This window comes from Pipistrellus hanaki (assembly GCF_964339955.1).
Source record: "Pipistrellus hanaki genome assembly, chromosome: 15".
NCBI lineage: Eukaryota > Metazoa > Chordata > Mammalia > Chiroptera > Vespertilionidae > Pipistrellus > Pipistrellus hanaki.
Window position 1 is genome coordinate 5,466,006 of NC_140517.1, and position 22,139 is coordinate 5,488,144.

Sequence of the window (22,139 nt, forward strand, 5' to 3'; positions counted from 1 at the left end):
GGGAAATTTGTATCAGCTGCCATAAATAGAAGAAAACCATAAAAATAAATACCATGTAAGCAAAACATCTTTCCTCCAGCTAGAGACTTTTTGTTAAAAGGGGGCATGGTATGGGCACCCATGTTTACAATCTCCAAAAGCTGGAAGCAGCCCGGGTCTGCTGGTGGACGGACGGAGAGACAAAATGTGGTGCATACAAAGGACTATTTCTCAGCCTTAAAAGGGGAGGACATTCTGGCTCATGCTGCAGAATGACAGTATGCTACGTCAGTGGTTGGCCAACTCATTAGTCCACAGAGCCAAACATCAACAGGACAACGACTGACATTTTTTTGGAGAGCCACATTTTTTAAACTTAAACTTCTTCTGATGCCACTTCTTCACAATAGACTCGCCCAGGCCGTGGTGTTTTGTGGAAGAGCCACACTCCAGGGGCCAAAGAGCCACGTGTGGCTCGTGAGCCGCAGTTTGCCGACCAGGGTGCTACGTGAAATAAGCCTGCCCTGAAAGGACAGATACTAAAGCTTTATGTGGGGTACCCAGAGCAGTTAAATGCGTAGAGTCAGAAAGCAGAATGCGGCGGCCATTCCAAGCTATGTTACCCTAGAAGCAAAAAGACAATAGCCGAAACTGGTTTGGCTCAGTGGATAGAGCATCAGCCTGTGGACTGAAGGGTCCCGGGTTCAATTTCGGTCAAGGGCATGTACCTTGGTTGTGGGCACATCCCCAGTAGGGGGTGTGCAAGAGGCAGCTGATCGATGTTTCTAACTCTATCCCTCTCTCTTCCTCTCTGCAAAAAATCAATAAAATATATTTAAAAAAATATCAAAAAGACAATGGACAGGCTCAATTAAGGTTAAGAGTGGCTTTTGTCAGGGAAGGTCCTAGCCTCGGACATGACCGCCTGCCATAAACTGCTTGTAGTTGAAACGTTTTCATTTCAGACTGTCCTTTGTGGCTACCTTAGGTCTCTGAGTTTGTAAGGCCGCCCGCAGGCCTCCGCTGAGGTGTAGTAAGTGGGCCCTTTTCGTCCAAAGGAGCCAGCCTCTGGGGGGTTCTCTTCCCAACTGAGGCAGGGCCAGGGGCAGCGGCCCGGATCCCGGAGGGAAAATGGGGCTTGGGGCTGCAGGGCCTCCTGGAGAGCAGCCGCTCGGCTCGCACACAGCCCAGGAGGAAGGCTGCTGGTGCGGCTGCCCTCGAGGTAGCCAGGAAACCTCAGAAAGGAAGGGCCTGGCGGTCAGCTCAGGCTGCTAGTCACGGAAAACCACACCCCGCGGGAGGGTGGGCCAGGGGTCAGGACACAGTCAAAGGGGACCCTGCAAACAAAGCCTTTGCACTGCAGCTGGGGTTTGGGGGGCGGGGGGCGGGGCTGTGCTCCCTTGAAACCTCCCTGCCTCCCGGGGCAGCTCCCCTCTCCTTCCCACAGGGCTCCCTGTGGGCTGGGCTCGGGCTGATGCTGGAAGGTCCCGGGCTGCGGGCACAGAGGGAGCTTGCTGGGACCTGCCCTCTTCCCCTTGCTGCACCCCGACCCCCAGGGGCGGGAGGCATGCTTCTGAGTCAGAATTTTCCCCGGGCGTCTGGATGGGGCCCAGATAGGAGAGAGATGCCATCTTCCCACCGACACCTCAGACCCCTCTCCCTGTCCCTTAGGGTCCCCGGGAGGAAGTGGCTGGTGCAGCACAGGCTTGTCCAGGCCCCTGGATGGAGGAGAGGCTGGCCAGACTCCCAGCCCCTCTGTCCTGGCCATGTTTTCCGAGCTCTGCCCCTGGTGAGCCCGTCCCCAGGGGGCTCTGCCCTGGTCCTCTCCAGGCCTCATTCTTCACATCTGTGGGCCGATGAGGGTTGTGGAGCACTTCTGGTGACTCTGCAAGTTACCTGAAGTGCAGACAACTGGGCTAGCCCCATTTTACAGGTGAAGAAACTGAGGTCCAGGAGAGAAAGGTCCAAAGACTTGTCTAACTCCCACCCCACCCCATGACGTGGTGCAGTCTCTGCATCCATTTTACAGGGGGAAACTGAGGTTTCGGCGCCAGTCAGGTGTCTGTCGGCGGTGGGCCTGGCGTCTGAACCCAGGCAGTCTGCCGGGCCCTTGCGGGCGGCCCTTGTCAATCTCATCACCAATCTCATCTATTGTCAGGTCGGGGGGGGGGGGGTGTCACGCTCCCTTTCCTACAGACGGGGAAACTGAGGCTCAGCGAGGTGGCGCCCCTTGCCCAAGGCTGCAGAGCTGAGGTGGGCCTGGGGCGTGCTGGCCAGCCTCCCTCCCTCCCCCACAGGCTCCACGCCCCCGCCCCCCTGCTGCAGGGCCCGGCCCCCGAGATCAAAGGCGGATAAGCTGTGGGTGCAGAGGAAGCCAAGGCTTCTGGCGGGAAAGAAGAAGCGAAGCCGGAGTGTGGTGTGCGGCGGGGTGAAGAGAGCAGGGAGAAGTGTCGGGTTTGCGGGCGTGGGGTGAACGGAGCAGAGAGGAGGTCCCGGCACAAGGTACCACTTCCCCTTCCTCCTGCGGAGGGACAGGCGGACGGCGGCGAGGCTGCAGGCAGACCGGGCAGAGCGGGCAGCCGGCAGCGGACTCACAGGTCAGCCCCTCCTCCGGGACTCTCTGTCCCCCCTCCCCAGCCCTCTGTCCTCCTGGGCAGGTTCCCAGCAGGCACTGGGTGTGCCCTGACCCAGGTGGTCCTAGGCCGGGACTTACTCGCCAGGAGCTGCAAAGCCTGGCACCTCCCTTCATGCCGTTCACCAGTCTCCGGGCTCCCAGTGGCAACTTTGAATGGTGGGGAATGGGGAGATTTGAAAAAAAGGCAATTTAAATGAAGGGGTGGGTAGGTGCTGAGCTCCAATGTTAACTCTCCCCCTGTGGCCTGGGGCAAGCTATTTGGACCTTTCTCTTCGGGACCTCAGCTTCCTCATCTGTAAAATGGGGCGAGCCCAGGTACCTGCACTTCGGGCGACTGGATCAGGTGCTGCAGAGAGTTTGTTTGGCCGAGCCAACGGGAGCAGGGCGGTTCCTCTTGCAGGGACCCGGGTTGGAGCCTGGGGACGGAGCGTCTCAGGGATGCTGTCTGGGTCTCAGAATCCCTGTGGGGCTTTGGCACGGTCTTCCTTTCCCTACCTGTGAAATGGGCCCATGGCCGCACCTGCCAGGGCTTTTCTGCAGAGACCTCGGGGGCCAGGGTGAGGCCGGAGGTGGGGCTCCAGCCGGTGGCCGTCCGTCCGGAGCAGCTGTTTGGAAGCGATGGGTGGGGCCCCCCACAGGAGCATGGCTGGCTCTGAGGCCCTGATGCTGTTGGGGGGGGGAGGGTGGGCTGTGGGTGCAGGGTCAGCGGGTGCAGGGCCAGCTCCGGAGGAAGGCAGGGGCTCCCACGATGTGTTCCTGGCCAGGGACGTGGGGTCCGGCGCTGGTTCCCAGGCACGTGCCGTGGAGAGGGCTGGCTGAGCCGCTCTCCCCGGGAAAGAGGTCTCCGTGGCCTCATGTTACCGATGAGAAAACCCCAGGCACAGAGAGGCCACGTGACTTGCTCAGGAGCTGAAACCGGAACCAGCTGTCAAATTTGCATCCTCCAAAGGCACCGCTCTGTGGGGCAAAGGTCCCCCTGTCTCCCTGCTGGCTCCCTAGGGTCTCCCTGTCCACAGAGCCGCTCGGCCACTGGAGGCTGCCGTGGGCGGGCACAGCCTCTGACCTGGAGTCCGGAGCCCTGGGTTCGAGTCCCAGCTTGACCTTGGGGCTGCTGTAGAATGCAGGCACACTCCTGTGCGGTGCTTACCCGCCCCTCTCCCCTCCTCCGTCCCTCTACCTCCCTAACCACCCCTCCACCCCCACTCCCCACCCCATCCGGGATCCCCGTTTCCAGGCCCCTCTGTGAGGCTGCCGAGAAGAACTGGCAGGCTGAATCAAAGTGAAAGGTGGACTTGGTGGGTGGTGTCCGCAGGCAGGTGGTGATCTCAGTGTTAAAGAAAATGGAGTGTGTTTAAGGGAAAGGGGGTGGTGGATGGGGTCTCCGGAGGGAAGGGCCGCCCAGCGCTCAGCCACTCGGGCATTGGGAGGGCAGCAGAAGCCGGAGTGTCATCCCGATGGGCGGTCACCGGCGGGAAACGTGAACCGGTCTGGGGGCTGAGCGGTGGTTAGGAATATGCGAGGAGTGCAGGTGTGCGATCAGGTGTCCTCAGGATAATTTCCATTGCTGTGCGGTCTGACTCCCGGAGGCCAGCGAGTTTCTGCTGGTCTTTCTGTGGAGTTCCTGTGGCGGGAAGCTTACACACGGCCGCTCAGGACTGAATGGCCCTCCCGTCCCAACATCCCTATTATGCATGGCAGGGCAGTGGGTGGATGGAGGTGGCGAAGGGTGTGGGGGCTGGGGGTGGGTAATGGAGATGCCCAGGGTGTGGTACCAGTGGGTGTGCCTCTGGGGGTGGGGACCAGGATGTTGGGGGTTGCAAGCAGAAGTGAAGATAGTGGTTTGCTCCTGAGAAAGGGGGTGGAAACCACAGCTTCTATCTGGAGAGCCCGGAGCGCGTCACTTCTGCTTTGGCCGAGTCCCCGCTGCGGGGAGCGAGGTCAGCCTGCGCTTCCCTCTGGTCCGCCTGGAGGGCCAGGACCCCGAGGCCGTATCGGCACCCCCGCGGGCCTCCGCTGCCCCATCCGCATGTGAGAGTTTGGTGGACAAGACGGCCAGGTCTCCTCGGTGGGTCCTCAGCTTTCTCACCTGAACGTCTCAGACCTTTCGTGGTTTTGTTCAGCGGCTTCCTTTCCCACCTTTGCTCTCGTCTCCTCTCTGTACACACACACACACTCACACACTCACACTCACACACTCACACTCACACACACACACTCACACACACTCACACTCACACTCACACACACACACTCACACACACACTCACACACACACACACTCACACTCACACACACACACTCACATACACTCACACACTCTCACACACACACACTCACATACACTCACACACTCTCACACACACTCACACACTCTCACACACACTCACACACACACACACACACACTCACACACACACACTCACACACACACACACACACACACACACGTTAATAATAATGTGAAGACAAATGAATGACCATTGGGGGGGGGTGGTAATACCGACAATCCATAGCTCGCACTGCACCCAGGTTCAATGCTTATGGACCAGAGATTCTGTGGTAAATAATGAAACCTTAAAATTTCTCAGAGAAATGTAAGAGAATTCCTTCATAAGGTGAGAGCGGGGAAGGTCTTTTTAGCAAAGATTCAGAACCCAGAAGCCCAAAGAGAACACACCAGTAACTTTTATTACCGCTGTGGGGGGTCTGGGTGAGGTGGTGGGTGTGGAGGGATAGAGAGAGAGGAAAAAAAGAAAAAAAACCTCATGGACATGGGCCAATATATATATACACACACACACACACGTTTACCTGGCAAAAGGACCAATTGTAAAGGCAAAAGGCAAAAAGACAAACCAGGATAAAGATTTGCAACTCAAATAATAAACAAAGAGCTGGTTTTCCTATTAGGTAAAGACTGTTTAGGAGTTGATAAGGAAAGTCTAGCCCAGTAGAAATGGTTAAACAAACTGGGGTCCATTCATGCCGAGAAATACCATTTCCAGCCGTTGAAACGATTGATACACACATAACGAGCCCCAAACAAGGCGGTCCTGGCCAGGTGGCTCAGAGGATGGAGCACCCTCCCGCACACCAAAAGGTTTGGCTCTGGGTACCGGCACATATCCAGGTGGCAGGTTCGATCCCTGGTTGGGACTCGTGAGGAAGGCAGCTGATTGATGTTTCTCTATCTCCCTTTCTCTCTCTAAAATCCAAAATTTGTTATTGGAAATTCAATTTGTAAAAAAAAAAAAAAATAATAATAAAAGCTCTCTTCTTCCAAATAACATTATTAACATTTGGCACCTATTTTTCTAGGTATCCTCATGATCTTAGAAATATAGTTTTTCAGAAATGTGATTATATTATGTGTGTTAGTTTCAACTTTTTCTTTCCACTCCATGCTGCCCCCCTTCTCAATATATTTATTGATTTTTTTTTATTTTATTTTATTTTTTTTTTACAGAGAGGAAGGGAGAAGGATAGAGAGTTAGAAACATCAATGAGAGAGAAACATCGATCAGCTGCCTCCTGCACACCCCCCACTGGGGATGTGCCCACAACCGAGGTACATGCCCTTGAACTGAATCAAACCTGAGACCTTTCAGTCCACAGGCCGATGCTCTATCCACTGAGCCAAACCGGTTTCGGCTTCTCTCTTTTTAAAAAAGATGTTTTTTATTGATTTGAGAGAGAGAGGACGGGAGAGTGAGAGAACTAGATCAATGGTGAGAGAGAATCATTGATCGGCTGCCTCCTGCATGCCCCACACTGGGGATTGAGCCTGAAACAAGGGCATACACCCTGACCAGGAACTGAACTGTCATCTCTGGGTTCACAGGCCAACGAGCCACACCAGCGGGGCCCCTATGGCAATATCTTGCATACCTGCAGTACAATATCAAACCAGGAAATGGACTTTGGTACAATTTCCACACTTTATTCAGTTTTATACACCCTCATTTGTGTGTGTGTGTGTGTGTGTGTGTGTGTGTGTGTGTGGTTCTATGCAATCGGAGGACGTATGTAACCCAAACCACAATCAAGACACATAGCCGAAACCGGTTTGGCTCAATGGATAGAGTGTCGGCTTGGGGACTGAAGGGACCCGGGTTCGATTCCGGTCAAGGGCATGTATCTTAGTTGCGGGCACATCCCCAGTAGGAGGTGTGCAAGAGGCAGCTGATCGATGACTCTCTCTCATCGATGTTTCTAGCTCTCTATCTCTCTCCCTTCCTCTCTGTACAAAATTAATATAATATATTAAAAAAAAAAAAAAGACACAAAGCCATCACTGCATCGCTTCCGTGTGCTTTGGCAATCACCAATCTGTTCTTCCTCTCCACAATGTCCTTATTTCAGGAAAGCCAGCTCACTGGAGTCGGACAGCATGCAACACTTTGAGATTGGCTTTTTTGGGGGGACAGTCAGCTCTCTGACGGGCCGCACAGAGAGTAATTTTGTTCGTTGCTCGGCTTTCTCCATCGCCATGGCGGGGGGCGATGTTCTCCTGTGGCCCGAGGCATCGCTAGTGGAACTCCAAATCATTGTAATATGGTTTCCACACAATGAAGAAAAGAAATCTCCCCTTCGGTGTTTTCATTACGACCGTATAAATTTCATCCCCGATGAAGTCAATGTGTGTGGCGAGATCACGTGTTCTTTCTTGTACAGTTTGTTTTTATCCGAAACTAATGGCTCGTTTTGTTTTTCATTTGCAAGCTTTTTGTAGGGCATTTCTCAAAGTAATCTTCTTAGGTGTCCAAACCCGCCAGGTAGCCTGTCTATTCTCTTCCTCCTCCTCTTATTCTCCGAGGCCGCCTTCGGGAGCCTTCTGGGCGCCCGCTGCCTTCTGTCCTCATCCCGCCGTCCAGCCATCAGCCCGGGCCTTCTCTCCCCCGTTCTCTGAGGCGTAGCCTCACCGCTCCTCCGGTGGGGTTTCCTGGGCCCTATGTCTTCTTCCATGATTTACCCCCTCATTTTGCTGGAGCACATCCCCCAGCAGCTCCCTGGGGGAGTGGAGTGGGTGTGTGTTTTTAAAAGGCCCAGTGGTCCTTGGCTGACCATCCGTCTCTAAGAGCCGAGCACTATAAACCCAATTGCTTGGCAGGACTCGGTGACTGCTGAAACTCCACTGTAAGTTTGGTCCTGGCCATTTTATGGAGGAACACCGAAGCATCAGCCACTAGCCCGGCCGGCGTGACTCAGTGATTAAGCATCAACTTACAAACCAGGACAGTGGTTGGCAAACTCATTAGTCGACAGAGCCAAATATCAACAGTACAACGATGGACATGTCTTCGGAGAGCCACGTTTTTTTTTAAACTTAAACTTCTTCTGACGCCACTTCTTCCAAATAGACTCACCCAGGCCGTGGTATTTTGTGGAAGAGCCACACTCAAGAGGCCAAAGAGCTGCCTGTGGCTCGCCAGCCGCAGTTTACCGACCACAGAACCAGGAGATCACAGTTCAATTCCTGGTCAGGGCACATGCCCAGGTTGTGGGCTGGATCCCCAGTGTGGGGTGTGCAGGAGGCAGCCAATCAATGATTCTCATCATTGATGTTTCTCTCTCTCTCTCTCTCCCCTCCTTCCTTTCTGAAAATCAATTAATGTATCTATTTTAAACTCCAGTAACTGTAGGATACTGTTCTTGAAATGGTCAGTTCTTTGAGATGGCTCTCCTGCCTTGGGCATCACCGTGGCTGCTGTGGTCTGCCGGGGGCTGCGTGGCAGAGGAACGGGGAGGGGATACGGTTAAATTGTACCAGAGTGACACCCCTCTCTGCCCTGAGATTCTGCGGGAGGGAACTGGAGCTGGGTGGGTTGAGGATGGCCGTGTGGTGAGGGAGGCACCCTGCGAGTCCAGTGCCTGAGGAGATCTGTGGTCACCTAAAAGACTCCCAACCAAGGACCCCACGTTCAGCCTCACCCTCCACCCCCGCCCTTCGAGGTCCCTTCTGCCTCTGCTTCTCAAGAGTTTGCAAGGTCGTGAGCCTTGGCTGTCTGGCTGCCACTGTCCCTTCCCCCGATCCCTCCCCACGGCTCCCCATGGCGGGCCCCCGGGGCCGACACGCTGGGCCCGGCTACATTTATCCGAGCTTTGAAGCTCCTAGTTTTGCAGACGACACTCATCTGCTGTTGTCATCATTCCCACTGCGTGTCTGTGTCGCTTGGTGTCTATTTTACGTACTTTCAGTTTCCTGGAGCTTCTGAGGACAGCCATACATTTGCTGCCCTTAAGCAGAAGTTCATTTAAAAAAATTACTTATTTCAGAGAAGAAGGAAGAAGGAGAGAAAGATCGAAACATCACTACGAAGAATTAGTCATCGCTGCTTCCTGCACACACCCCACTGGGGACTGAGCCCACAACCCAGGGATGTGCCCTTGACTGGAATCGAAACTGGGACCCTTCAGTCCCCAGGCCGAGGAGCCCTTGCTGGTGTGGCTCAGTGGATAGAGCGCTGGCCTGGGGACTGAAGGGCCCAAGGTTTGATGCCGGTCAGGGGCACATGCCTCGGCCGCAGTCTCCATCCCCGGCCCTGGTCAGGAAACACTTGATGTGTCTCTCTCGCATCCATGTTCCTCTGTCTCCCCGCCTTCCCTTCCACTGTCTCTAAAATTCAGTGGGAAAAATACCCTCCGCTGAGGATTAACAACAGCAAAACATTTAAAACGGAGAAAAATGAGGGCGGAGAGGAGGAGATCCTTGCTCGAAGTCACATGATGCGTTAACAACAGGGTTAGACAGGGTTACAGGCTGCCTGCTCCCAAGCAACTCTCCCCCCCCCCCCCCCCCCCCGCCTGGGTGAGGTCAGAGCCGCGGGGGAAGCCCCCAGAAAAACCATTTTGGGGGAGGGTGGGGTGACTCAGACAGAACTGCTAATGGCAGGCGCTACCGACGTGTCAAGGATTCTGGATGCACAGAGACCTGGCGTCAGGCGGCCTCAGCAGAGCTCTCTGAGGCTCGGTTTCCTCATCGGCGAAATGCAGGCCTAACGGGGATCAGATAAGGCGCCCTGTGTCCTCCCTTGGGACATGCCCGACACCAAGAAGTTCGAGGTCACCCTCTGACCTTGGTGGTGACACATGCCCCTTTCCAGGGCAGGAGCTGGCTGGTGGAGCTGACCTGGCTCGGGACATGGCTTGCCGTGCGGTCCTCTTCCTCTGCCTGAGCCTTGTGACTTGGCAGAGTGGGGCAGAAGGTAAGAGGGCTCTGCCGAGCTGCGAGCTGCAACCCGTGCCCGGACCCCTGGCTGTGACGGGAAAGGGGAGGCCTCAGACCAAGGGAGACTGAGACGGGGTGTAGGCCTCTGGGGCGGCAGCGAGCTGAGCCAGCAGGCCCAGCTGGGCTGGAAGAGTCATAGGCCCCGGGCCGGGGCAGCTGCGGACAGAGGCTGAGGTGGGGGTCTGGCCCGCTTCCCACAGAGGCAGCCCAGCAAGTCAAGAGCTGGATGAAGGGAATGGAGCCGTCCAAGGGACGAATCTCACGTAATCCTGCCGCGTGAGTTGTGTCCCTCCCTCCTTGCCTCCCACTCCTCACTTGTACCTTGAATCAGTGGTCCAAAGTTGGTCTAGTGTAGACTATTAAAAAAAGCCGAAACCAGTTTGGCTCAATGGATAGAGAGTCGGCTTGGGGATTGAAGGGTCCCGGGTTCGATTCCGGTCAAGGGCATGTACCTTAGTTGCGGGCATATCCCCAGTGGGGGGTGTGCAAGAGGCAGCTGATCGATGACTCTCTCTCATCGATGTTTCTAACTCTCTATCTCTCTCCCTTCCTCTCTGTACAAAATCAATAATATATATATTATACACACACACATAAAAACATAGTGATTTAAGAGAAGAAAGGAGGAAAGGAGAGGGAGAGAGAGGTAGACTCATCAATGATTAGAGAGAACCATCTGTTGGCTGCCTCCCGCATGCCTCCTACAGGGGATCGAGCCCCCAGCCCCAGCATGTGCCCCGGATAGGAATTGAGCCGTGACCTTTTGGTTCATAGATCCACCGCAGAGTCACACCAGCCTGGCTAGTGTAGACTATTAATTCATTTATTGAGGGCCTACTATGTGCTCTGGAGGTGCAGGATAGACATATCTCTCTGCCCCCACCAAGTTTACCGTCTGGTTGGGGGCCCTTAGCTATGGGTGTCAGGAAACCAGGGGCAGCATCGTGGGTCTCTGTGCATGTTTTCTGGAAGGGGCTCTAGAGCTCAGGCTGATCTCCTCTCGAGTCTGTGACCCAAAGGCCGAGTGGCTCTGGCTGAGAGAGAGGCCGATGCTGGCGACTGGCCAGGGAAGCCTGGGGACTCTGGGGTACTGCAATCAGTCAACATGGAGCAGGCAAGGAAGGCTTCCTGGAGGAGGTGTCAACAAAACTGGGACCTGAACAAGAGTCAATCGGGAGAAGGAAATGAGTGGGGTGGGGAGGGAAGAGTGTGCCAGGGGCACTGTGTGCGCGAAGGTCCACAGGTGGGAGTGACGTGAGTGTGGGGAGAGGAGAGCCCTACCCTCCCATGCTGTCTGGACCCCCTGTCACCCTCCCCCATTCCCGGATCTGGTCGCCTCTCTCGCCCCCAGGCTCATCCACGGTCTGGAGGACAGGCTGCTGAACGCCACCTTCGAGGACTCCAGCCTCACCGTGAAGACGCCCAGCATCCAGTCGCTGGCCTTCAAGCTGGGCTGCGACTTCGCCGGCCTGTCAGTGGACAGTGATGCTCTGGATTACGTCCCCCAGGTCAGAGGTGACCGGGACAGGGGGTCGGGGGCGGCCAGGGCCTCCACCCCAGAAACCCTCCAGGTGCGTGAGGTCTGAACGTTCCCCAGGATCCGTCCATCGGGGCTCTGTCCTAGGAGCTGAGTTGCTTTTTCGGTAAAACTAGAGGCCCGGTGCATGAGGTTCATGCATGGGTAGGGTCCCTAGTGGCTGCCGGCTGCCTGCTGCCGCCACCTCCATCCCCATCCCCTGGTTGAACTCCCAGTCGAGGAGACAATTTGCATATTAGGCTTTTATTATATAGGAGGGGGCTGGTGTTCCTCCCGGGAGGGACAGAAATGGGGGTGTCCTGTGGCCCCTCTAAATCAGTGTCCCTGTCCTGCGTTTGCAGGGGCAGCTGTGGGGGAGGCCACAGCAGGAGGCTCCTTTGAGGATGCGGGTGCGATTCCTGCTGAATGCCTGGGTGCTGGGTGGTTGCGTGGAGGAGAAGCTCCATCATCGGGGGGGGGGGGGGGAGAAGAGAGGGGAGGAGGGGGCAGTGGGTGAGGCAAGTGACCCAAATTCAAGGCCAGAGCTGCCCGGAGGGAAGACTTGGGTCTCGGCAAGTTTGGAGGAGGTGCAGCCGGGAGGAGGGTGTTGCAGGGGGAGCTCCAGGGAAAGAGAAGCCGGGGTGAGGTCGGGAGGAGTGAGGGCCAGGGGAGCGGGGGCCAGGGGAGGTGCTGGGGCGGACCCGGAGGCCTCGAGAGCCCCGCTCAGTCCCGCTGGCCCCCGCAGGCCCGGGCCAGGCACTCCATGCAGTTCCCCACGGAGCTGACGAGGAAGGCCTGCCAGACACGCCGCCGGGAGCTGCGTCTCATCTGCGTGTACTTCTTCACCTCCAGGTTTTTCCAGGTCAGTTTTTCCAGGGGGGCCCGCCGGGGGGCGCCGGCCTCTTCCGGGGGGCACGCAGCACCCATGCCACGGCCGGGGCTCTGGGCTCTGGGCGGGCGGGGGGAGGAGGGGGACCAGCCTCAGAGGGACCAGTCCACTGTGCCACCTGAACCGCCCTTGCCTCTCTCTGGGCCTCCGTTTTAGCAGAACGGTGGGCGTCAGTGACAGTAACGGTGGGCGTCAGTGAGACGGAAGAAACCTACTTCTGTGTGTGCATGTCCCCAGGCGGGAGACGGAACAAGGCCACAAGGTCCCCGTCCTCAGAGAACTCTCCATCCTGAGCGTTATACTAGGACCGTGGAGATTTATTTTTATTTAAAACATATATTTTATTGATTTTTTTTTTTTTTTTTTTTTTTTTTACAGAGAGGAAGGGAGAGGGATAGAGAGTTAGAAGCATCCATGAGAGAGAACCATCGATCAGCTGCCTCCTGCACGCCCCCTACTGGGGATGTGCCTGCAACCAACGTACATGCCCCTGATCAGAATTGAACCTAGGACTCCTCAGTCCACAGACCGACGTTCTATCCACTGAGCCAAACCGGTTAGGGCTAGAGACTTAATTTTAGCTCAAGGTTGATTACAACCATAGAGATACCAAGCGATGGGTGAGTCAGGGTGGGGGTGGGGGGGTTGCTTCAGTGGGCAATCCTGGAGGGCTTCCGGAGGAGGTGTCTTTTCACCTTGGCTTTGAGAATGAGTTAGGACGTGATGAAGTGGAGGGTACAGAGCGGGGAGGAGGAGCAGGAGGGTGGTCAGAGGACCGCTTGCTTTCCTGGCAGAGGGGGCGGTGTGTGCGAAGGCCTGGAGGCTGGCTCGTGTTGGTCCTATGAAAGCATGCCGCTCTTCTCACCAAGGGAGGAGGGCCTGGGGAAGGGGGGCCCTGGGACCTTGTCCGGGTCTCCTCTTGTCCCCGCCAGCCAGCCCTTCTCCTGTCCCCCTCCCAGCAAGACAACTCCTCTCTGCTCAATGACTACGTCCTGGGGGCCCAGCTGGAGCGCGAACACGTGGACAACCTCACGGAGCCGATCAACATCAGCTTCTGGCACAACCAAAGCCTGGTACCGTGGGGACGTGCCCACCCCATCCCGTCCCTAAAATTAAGTCTCTAGCCCTAACCGGTTTAGCAAAGCCCAGCCAATACCTGGTAAAAGGTTGACAAGGGTGCAGTCGAGTCATCTTTGGGGCCCCCATGATTTCCAGGCCCTGATCCCTCCCCTGAGCCCCTGGGATGCACCCAACCCCAGCGTCTCTCTCCCCTCAGGAAGGTTACAACATGACCTGTGTCTTCTGGAAGGAGGGAGCCAGCAAGCACCACTGGGGGCTCTGGAGCCCCGAGGGCTGTCGCACAGAGCAGCCCTCGCCTTCCCAGGTGCTCTGTCGCTGCAACCACCTCACCTACTTCGCCGTTCTCCTGGTACGCGTGCTCCCCGCTGGGCTGGGGGCGGTCAGAGTCGCAGAGGGCCCCACGCTCAGGACAGAGAAGCAGGGCAAAGGCTGGACATCCAGCTCACATGAGCTTGGGGGTGGGGGGTGGGGTGGAAATTGGTGAGTTTATGTTCCTAAAAAGGCTGGGTAGGCTTCAGGTATAGCTTGATCCAGGGGCTCACTATCACCAAGACAGGCCTCCTGGGCTGCTAGCTTTTAGGCCAGTGGAATGAGAGATTCTCTTACTCATTTCTGCCGGTCACATTCTTTTTTTTTTTTTTTTTAAATATATTTTATTGATTTTGTACAGAGAGGAAGGGAGAGAGATAGTTAGAAACATCAATGAGAGAGAGTCATCGATCAGCTGCCTCTTGCACACCCCCTACTGGGGATATGCCCGCAACCAAGGTACATGCCCTTGACCGGAATCGAACCCGGGTCCCTTCAGTCCCCAAGCCGACGCTCTATCCATTGAGCCAAACCGGTCTTGGCTGCCGGTCACATTCTTGTGATCAAGTCCCACTAGCCTAGAGTGTGTCACATGCCTATCCCGTAACCAATCACCGTGGACAGGAGGAGGGAGGGCTCTTGCAGGCCGGGAGCGATGCACCTGTGCACAACAGTGGGAGAAATGGTGGGTCCACCCAGGTGTGTGGACAGTGAGGGAAGGGAGATCTCACAGGGGCAGGAAGTTGGGGAGGTCGAAAAGCCACTGTGTCTGCCATGGCTTTAAAAAAAAAAAAATTATTGATGTTTTACAGAGAGGAAGGGAGAGAGAGAGTTAGAAACATCAATGAGAGAGAAATATCCATCAGCTGCCTCCTGCTTGCCCCCTACTGGGGATGGTCTGCAACCAAGGTACGTGCCCTTGACGGGAATTGAACCTGGGACCTTTCAGTCTGCAGACCAACGCTCTATCCACTGAGCCAAGCCGGTTGCCATGATTTTTTTTTGAGCTAGGACCATGGTGAGGATTGGGGGGCAAGGGGGTTGGACCCGGGGCCGTGGCAGGTCTCTCCCACTGAGTCCGGCGGGAGGCATGTCCGTGCCCTGGTCTCCAGTCCCCCTTCTCTCCCACAGCAGTTCTCCCCGGCCCCGCTGCCGGCGGAGTTGCTGGCGCCTCTCACGTACATTTCCCTCGTGGGCTGCAGCATCTCCGTGGTGGCTTCCCTGCTCAGCCTCCTGCTGCACTTCCACGCCAGGTATGCCCGGCGCCCGGCCTGCCAGCCCCGGCCGCTCAGCACGTCTCCTTCGCTTCTGCTGGTCCCCCAGGGCGGGATGGGTCTCTCCAGAGGCCGGAGGTTGGCTCCCTGCCCGCCTCCACCTGTGTGCCCGCCATTGTGTGTCTGTGAGCCCGGGCCTGGGTGGTGTCCCCGGGCCACCGAGGGCCATGCTCCTCACCCCCCTCACTCCCGCAGGAAGCAGAGTAACTCCAGCACACGCATCCACATGCACCTACACGTGTCCGTGCTGCTCCTGAACGTGGCCTTCCTGCTGAGCCCCGTGCTGGCCGCGCCCTCCGTGCCCGGGGCGGCGTGCGTGGCCCTGGGCGCCGTCCTGCACTTCGCGCTGCTCAGCTGCCTCACCTGGATGGCCATCGAGGGCTTCAACCTCTACCTGCTGCTGGGGCGCGTCTACAACATCTACATCCGCAGATACGTGCTCAAGCTCTGCGCCGTGGGCTGGGGTACGCCCGGCCGCCCGCCCCTCCTGCTCCCCAAGACTTCCGGCGGCACCGAGCACCGGGCCCGCCTGTCCTTCTCCTTCCTTCCTCCTCCTCATGGTGACCATGCAGGACCCCGTCCCCATCCCTGCCAACACCCACCACCACTTCCTACGGTACTGTTCTTATTTCATGACTACCGCTAACCCCACTCTCTACCAGCTCTACCTCCATCACCTCTACTACCATCACCTCCACCACCTCCACCTCCAACACCTCTACCTCCACCACCACCATCACCTCCACCACCCTTCCTCCACCTCCAATACCACCCCTTCTTCCATCACCTCCACCACCATCACCTCCACCACCCTTCCTCCACCTCCAATACCACCCCTTCTTCCATCACCTCCACCACCATCACCTCCACCACCCTTCCTCCACCTCCAATACCACCCCTTCTTCCATCACGTCTACCTCCACCACCTCTACCTCCACCACCACCATCACCACCACCACCTCTACCTCCACCACCTCTACCTCCAACACCACTCTCTCTACCGGCTCTACCTCCATCATCTCTACTACCATCACCTCCACCTCTAACACCTCCAACACCTCTACCTCTACCACCACCATCACCTCCACCACCTCTACCTCCAACACCACTCTCTCTACCGGCTCTGCCTCCATCATCTCTACTACCATCACCTCCATCACCTCCACCTCCACCTCCACCACCACCATCACCTCCACTACCTCTACCTCCACCACCTCTACCTCCAACACCACTCTCTCTACCGGCTCTACCTCCATCATCTCTACTACCATCACCTCCACCTCCAACACCTCTACCTCCAACCCCACCATCACCTCCTCCACATCCACTTCCAACACCACTATCACCTCCACCACCTCCAACACCACTATCTCTTCCACCACCTCTATCTCCATCACCTCTACCTCCAACACCACCACCACCTCCATCACCTCTACTTCCAACACCACCATCACCTCCACCACCTCTACCTCCACCACCTCTACCTCCAATACTACTCTCTCTCTACTGGCTCTACCTCCAACGCCTCTACCTCCACCACCACCATCACCTCCACCTCCAACACCACCATCACCATCACCTCTACCACCTCTTCCTCCATCACCTCTACTTCCAACATCACCATCACCTCCGCCACCATTTTAACTACATCCTCACCCCCCTCCATCATCGCCACCATCCTCACCCTCACCTTCACTGCTATCTCGCGCACCACTGTCATTGTTGTCTCTAGCTGCATCCTGGCCCCTCTATGATCTGTTTCTCATCTGCTCTTCAGTCCTCTCTCCCGTCAGCTCCCCAGCGTGGCCACCACTGCTGCCGCTACTGTCCCACCTCAGAGCCTCACCCCCTCACCTGGGAGAGCAGCCTTCTCTGAGCTCCCCAGGATGATTGCTCTGAGGCTGGACCACAGGACAGGGGCGGGGGGCTCAGAACAGACTCTCTCCCCACTCCTTTCCCCGTGGAATTCTGTCTCAGCAGCACGGGGACCCATCGCCAGCTGGTCCCTGGGGTCTCCTGGCGGATGCTGAGCCTCTGTCCCCCTCGCAGGGGTCCCCGCCTTCCTGGTGCTGCTGCTCCTCGCCATCAACAGCTCCGCGTACGGCCGCCACGTGATCCCGCTCTCCCACGGCCCGGGGACCGGCGCGGGCGTCCAGAACACGTCCATGTGAGTGCGCGCCGGGCTGTGGCAGGAGAACCGCGTGGCCCCGAGGCCCCGGACGGGGTGTCCGCAGGCGGGGCGCTCGCTGTGTCTTCCGGAAGGGGGTACCCGGAGCCCAGAGGCGGCTGCAACCCCCTCAGCTCCTTGGCTGTCCTCACGCTGACAGTCAGGACACAGACTCTGGCTCCGACCACAGGGCTTCCAGTCCCATCTTTGCCTCTTGCTAGCGTGTGTTCCTGAGCCCGAGCCTCGGTTTCCTCATCTGTGGAATGGGGACGGTTCCCGCCTCCGAGGCAGAGTCCTCACGAGGATGGACTGGGCTAAGAAAGCGTGTGACACAGTGTCTGGCCGGGAGGGAGAGGTGATGGAGGAAGAGGTGGTGGAGGTGATGGTGATGGTGATGGAGGCATCCTGGGAGGCAGAGGGCTGGGCAGGAGGCCCTGGGGCTGCCGGCAGGGGCCCCGGATGGCAGTGGGTCCTGCCGTGGGTGGGCGCCTGCCTGGAAAGCCAGCTCAGGACTTCACCCCGTGTGTGGTCAGGCCAGAAACAGGAGGCCTGAGCGGAGACACGGGCCCGGGTTCAAGAGGCAGAGCCACGGTGGGCGCCCTGACCCCCGCCCTTCCCCGCAGGTGCTGGGTGCGGAACCCCTGGGCACACCGTGTCCTGGTCCTGGGCTACGGGGCCCTCACCACCCTCTTCAACCTGGCGGTGCTGGCCTGGGCGCTGAGGACGCTGCGCAGGCTGAGGGCGCGGGGGGAGGCGCCCGGCCGGCCGGCCTGCAGGGACACGCTCACCGTGCTGGGCCTCACTGTGCTGCTGGGCACCACCTGGGCCCTGGCCTTCCTCTCCTTCGGCGTCTTCCTGCTGCCGCAGCTCTTCCTCTTCACCATCTTCAACTCGCTCTATGGTGGGTCCCGGGGCGGCCGGGGGGGGGGGGGGAAGGGAGATTTGGGGGTGCACACCTGGAGGGTGGATGTTCCCTGCAGAAAGGCTCAGGTCCAGCCGAAACCGGTTTGGCTCAGTGGATAGAGTAGGGGTGTCGAACTCAATCAGAGAAGGGGCCAAAATCTAAAATCCAGCCTAAATCGTGGGCCGAATGGTTTACTGAACAGTCATAAACTGACAATGTCATAAACTGACAGCGGAGTGCAGTGATGACAGCGCGGTGCGGGCCACATTGCAAGGCCTGGCGGGCTGGATTTGGCCCGTGGGCCTTGTGTTTGACACATGTGGGATAGAGCATCGGCCTGCGAACTGAGGGGTCCCAGGTTCGATTCCGGTCAAGGGCATGTACCTTGGTTGCGGGCACATCCCCAGTGCGGGGTGTGCAGGAGGCAGTTGATCGATGATTCTCTCTCATCGATGTTTCTAACTCTCTATCCCTCTCCCTTTCTCTCTAAAAAAAAAAATCAATAAAATATATTTAGAAAGAAAGAAAGAAAGAAAGAAAGCAAGAAAGAAAGAAAAAAGGAAGGCTCAGGTCCAGGGTGAGCCGGGGGCTGAAACCCAGCCCCAGGAGGAGCTGGTCGGGGGCTCCGTCCTCCCAGAGCAAAGGTCCCTCTGGCCTGCAGTGGCCGGTCCTCCCACTCCCATGCTCCTCACCCTGGCCTCCCGCCCCAAGGAATTCTGGGAATTCCAGGGAGACCCAACTCACCCAGCCAAGGAGGATCCCGGGAGAGGCCCCCGGACGCTCCCTGACCAGCCCTTCGCCCGCAGGCTTCTTCCTGTTCCTGTGGTTCTGCTCCCAGCGGTGCCGCGCCGAGGCCGAGGCGGAGGCCGAGAAGGAGGCGTTCAGCACCTCCGTGATGATGCACTAGCCTGCCCCCCGGGCCGGAACCCCAGCCTCTCCGGTGCCTGCACCCCGAGGCCCCGGCTCCCACCGGAGAGGGTGGCAGGCCCGCCGCCGGACACCAGAGCCCTGGGCCCTGCAGGGAGGCTTTCCCGGCCCAGAGTGCCCGTGGCATTCTACCCTGGGGCGGGTCCGACCCCAGGGGGGGCAGCCAGCTCTGCCCCGGTGCCTGGTGCCTGGGGCCTGGGGCCTGGTGCCTGGGGCCTGCTGCCTGGGGCCTGGGGCCTGCTGCCTGGGGCCTGGGGCCTGCTGCCTGGGGCCTGGTGCCTGGGGCCTGGGGCCTGGCTTGTGGACAGAGGTCTGGCCTGGGAGCCAGGAGGCCCCCTTTCGAGGCCTGGCTCGGGGTCTGACTGTGTGACGCTGGGCCTGCCATTTCTCACGGACCCTCGGTGTCCACGTCTGACACGAGGCAGGTGGCTCTGGCCCTGCCTAGACTGAGAGCCTCGTGAAGCCTGGACAAGGCCGGGAGGAGGGGGGTCACCGTGGGCCCCCCGTGATCTGCATCTGCCGGCTGCTGGGCCTGCCTCCTCCCTCCGGCCACATCCCGGCCCGGGGCCCAGGCCTCAGAGACCCAGCCGGCGTCGGAGACCTCGCCAGCCTGTGCACAGGCCTCTTTCCCTTTAATCTGACCCCCAGCTCCATGGCCACAGCTCTCAGAGCCCAGGAAGCCCCGTCCTTCCCGGAGGCCCCTCCTCCCTCCAGGGCTCCCAGGTCTCCAAGGCCCTTTGGGCCAGCGGCCGGGCCATGGAGCTGCCGGGGACAGGAGGGGAATGCCTCTTTGCCTTGCGCCTGAGCCGGCTGGGCCTCAGGGGCCGGCTCTTGGACGGCCGGGTAGAATTGGATGTCCCTCGCTGGGGGTGAGGGTGTGGGTTCTAAATCCACGGTCAGGCCCCAGGAGCAGAGAATCACCATGGCCCTTGACCTATCTGTTCAACCCTATCTGTGGGAAACGGATGGAGCCGGAGCCTTTCCGAGACTGCACACCAGGGGGCGCTGTGGACCTGCGCTCGGAGGCTATTGGCCCCAGAACCGCTTCTGGAAACGCTGGGAACAGGACCCACCCGAGGGAGGGGTTCTGCCTCCAGGACTGCGCCTGCTGAGTGACCAGGAGGAGGGCTGCCAGCACCATGTTCACAGCCATTTCCCTCTTTACCCAACCCAGCGGCCCGCTCTGGCTCCTGGGCTCTCAGGGCCCAGCTCGGGGCCACGGGACAGATTTTAATGACTTTGAAGGGCACAGGGAAGGGATGGGAGCTGGGTCCCTTTGGCCGTGCCCCCTGTTCGTTCCTCGGTGCGCGTAGCCCCTCCCGAGGTGGTAAGTGGATCTTGGAGCCAGACAGGCGTGGCTCAGAGGCCAGCTCTGCCACAAGCCACCCAACCTCCTCGTGCCTCAGTTTCCCCACCTGTGCACATAGGGGCAACAGGAGGACTGCTTTTGGAGCTTACACGAGATGATCCGTGTAAAGAGGCTCAGCACAGAGGGAGAGCTCAATAAACGTTACTATGGTTACGGTGAGCACGTTGGCCATTACGATGAACAGCATCAGCTGGGTCTCAGAGGCCAGCCTGCCGGGGCCCCAGGTCTGCTCAGCAACCTCGCGGGGCACTTTCTGCTGCCCCTCGGCCTGGCCACCTCCTCCCCCTCCCCCGGCGTGCCCTCTGCTCCAGCCTCGCTGGCCTCCTGCTGGGTTAGGAACTTGCCACACACAACACAGCCTCCCATTCCCCAATCCTCCGCTCTACTGAAATCCCTGTGGCCCTCGACGGCTTCTCCCAGGAAATCGCTCCGATTGCCCTGCAGGCAAGTGCCTTTCCCGCGCTGACTCCAAGCAGAGTGTGCCCCCATCTGTATGGGGGTGATGTGAGCCCCCATTCAGGCCCCCCTGGCTCAGCCCAGCCTTGCCCTGTACAAGGCTCCCCAGGACTCGGGGTAGCTCCCATGCTAACTGGGGTGCTCAGGGATCACGGACACCCCCAGCCCCTCTCTTGGCAGCTCTGGGGAGCGGTGACCTAGGCTAGGTTGGCAACCTAGTGATGGGGGGCCTTGCCCGCCCCCCCCCCCCCCCCCGCTGGGGCCTGGGGTCTAAGCCCAAGGCTATTCAAGAGAGGATGTGGCCACCGTGACAGGAAATGGGTTTGGAGGTTCCAGGAAGTGGCCCCAGGCTTGTGGCCCGGAACCCCATTGGGGTCCAGGCTCTGGGATGGGACCACTTCCAGGAAATGCGGGATGAGTGACATTTATTAGGCACCAGTTTACTTCAATAAAACCGCCCTTTTAAAAAGAAACGATAGGAGAAAGAGAAACAGAGAAATCTACCATCACCACGGGCTGTTTCAAATGCGTCTCCTATCATGGACAGGAGAGCTGGAAAATTTGGACCGGGCATAGATTTGAACCGCAGGAGCACAAAGCTCGCTCTAACGGACATCGATTGCATCCTGCGTCCCGCAGTCACATTGGTCTCAGCACTTACGGCCCATTTTAAAATATTGATGGCATGGCAGCTTAGAAAAGCTCCCAAACTCTCAGAGAATGGACACAGGCAGAGCACACTCTGTGACCACAAAAGAGAATTTAAGAAAAGCCCGTATATTTTTAAATTTGTCACCGGGACCATCAGATTGGCCGGAGGACGGGTCCGGGAGTCCGGAGGCAGACGGGGGCGTGTTTGGCGGGGAGGCTCACAGACCCGAGGGCGGGTGGGGCCGCGGGGCACAGGGAGCTGGTAGAATTGGTTGTGCACGAGGGGAAATGTGCACGGGACCGGTGCCTCACAGGACGCTCAGCAACGAGTGCAAACAGCGTGCTGTGTGTGAACAGACTGGGGGTGCAAAAACGCCGCCTTCCGTTATTCCTTGACATCACCGTCACTCTAACCCCCCACCCTCGGCAGGAGCAGGCCAGTCGGTCAGTGGTTTGGAGAAGGCGTGTGGGCTCAGTGACAACCTGGGAGATGGAAGGAGCCCGGGGAGAGAGCTTGCAGCTCAACTCCGGCCCTTCCCGGTCACTGCTGATGTCCTTGGACTCTCTCTTTAAAAAAAAAAAAAAAAAAAAAATTATTTGTATTTTTGTTGTTGTTAATCCTCACCCGAGATATTTTTTCCTTTGATATATTTTTAGAGTGTGTGTAAGGGAGAGAGAGAGACAGAGAGAGAAACATGGATGTGAGAAAGACACATCAATTGATTGCCTCCCACTGGGATGGAGCCTAGAACTAA

At 58.0% G+C, this 22,139-nt stretch overlaps 1 protein-coding gene across 4 annotated transcripts; it reads left to right on the forward strand.

Moving 5' to 3' along the window:
- Nucleotides 1–2,364: 2,364 nt before the first annotated feature.
- ADGRG5 (adhesion G protein-coupled receptor G5) lies at nucleotides 2,365–21,008 on the forward strand. Of its 4 annotated transcripts, none has more exons than XM_084905115.1 (12): nucleotides 2,365–2,576; nucleotides 9,718–9,819; nucleotides 10,043–10,118; nucleotides 11,194–11,413; nucleotides 12,104–12,220; nucleotides 13,207–13,320; nucleotides 13,524–13,676; nucleotides 14,768–14,889; nucleotides 15,106–15,374; nucleotides 16,960–17,077; nucleotides 17,701–17,978; nucleotides 18,788–21,008. In XM_084905115.1, exons 2-12 carry the CDS (start codon nucleotides 9,756–9,758, stop codon nucleotides 18,886–18,888), a joined length of 1,632 nt encoding a protein of 543 aa, XP_084761241.1. In that variant the 5' UTR covers nucleotides 2,365–2,576; nucleotides 9,718–9,755; the 3' UTR covers nucleotides 18,889–21,008. The 4 variants fall into 4 exon arrangements, 3 of the variants coding, with proteins under 3 accessions (XP_084761241.1, XP_084761243.1, XP_084761242.1); XM_084905117.1 differs by having other exon boundaries at nucleotides 14,771–14,889; XM_084905116.1 differs by having other exon boundaries at nucleotides 9,723–9,819.
- Nucleotides 21,009–22,139: the final 1,131 nt, after the last annotated feature.

Excerpts from the sequence above, each read along its gene's own strand:
- ADGRG5 (XM_084905115.1), top strand. The coding sequence starts at position 9,756 with ATGGCTTGCCGTGCGGTCCTCTTCCTCTGCCTGAGCCTTGTGACTTGG. Across the intron at positions 9,820-10,042 it reads TTGGCAGAGTGGGGCAGAAG|AGGCAGCCCAGCAAGTCAAG; the intron begins GTAAGAGGGCTC and ends CGCTTCCCACAG. Across the intron at positions 17,979-18,787 it reads CATCTTCAACTCGCTCTATG|GCTTCTTCCTGTTCCTGTGG; the intron begins GTGGGTCCCGGG and ends CTTCGCCCGCAG.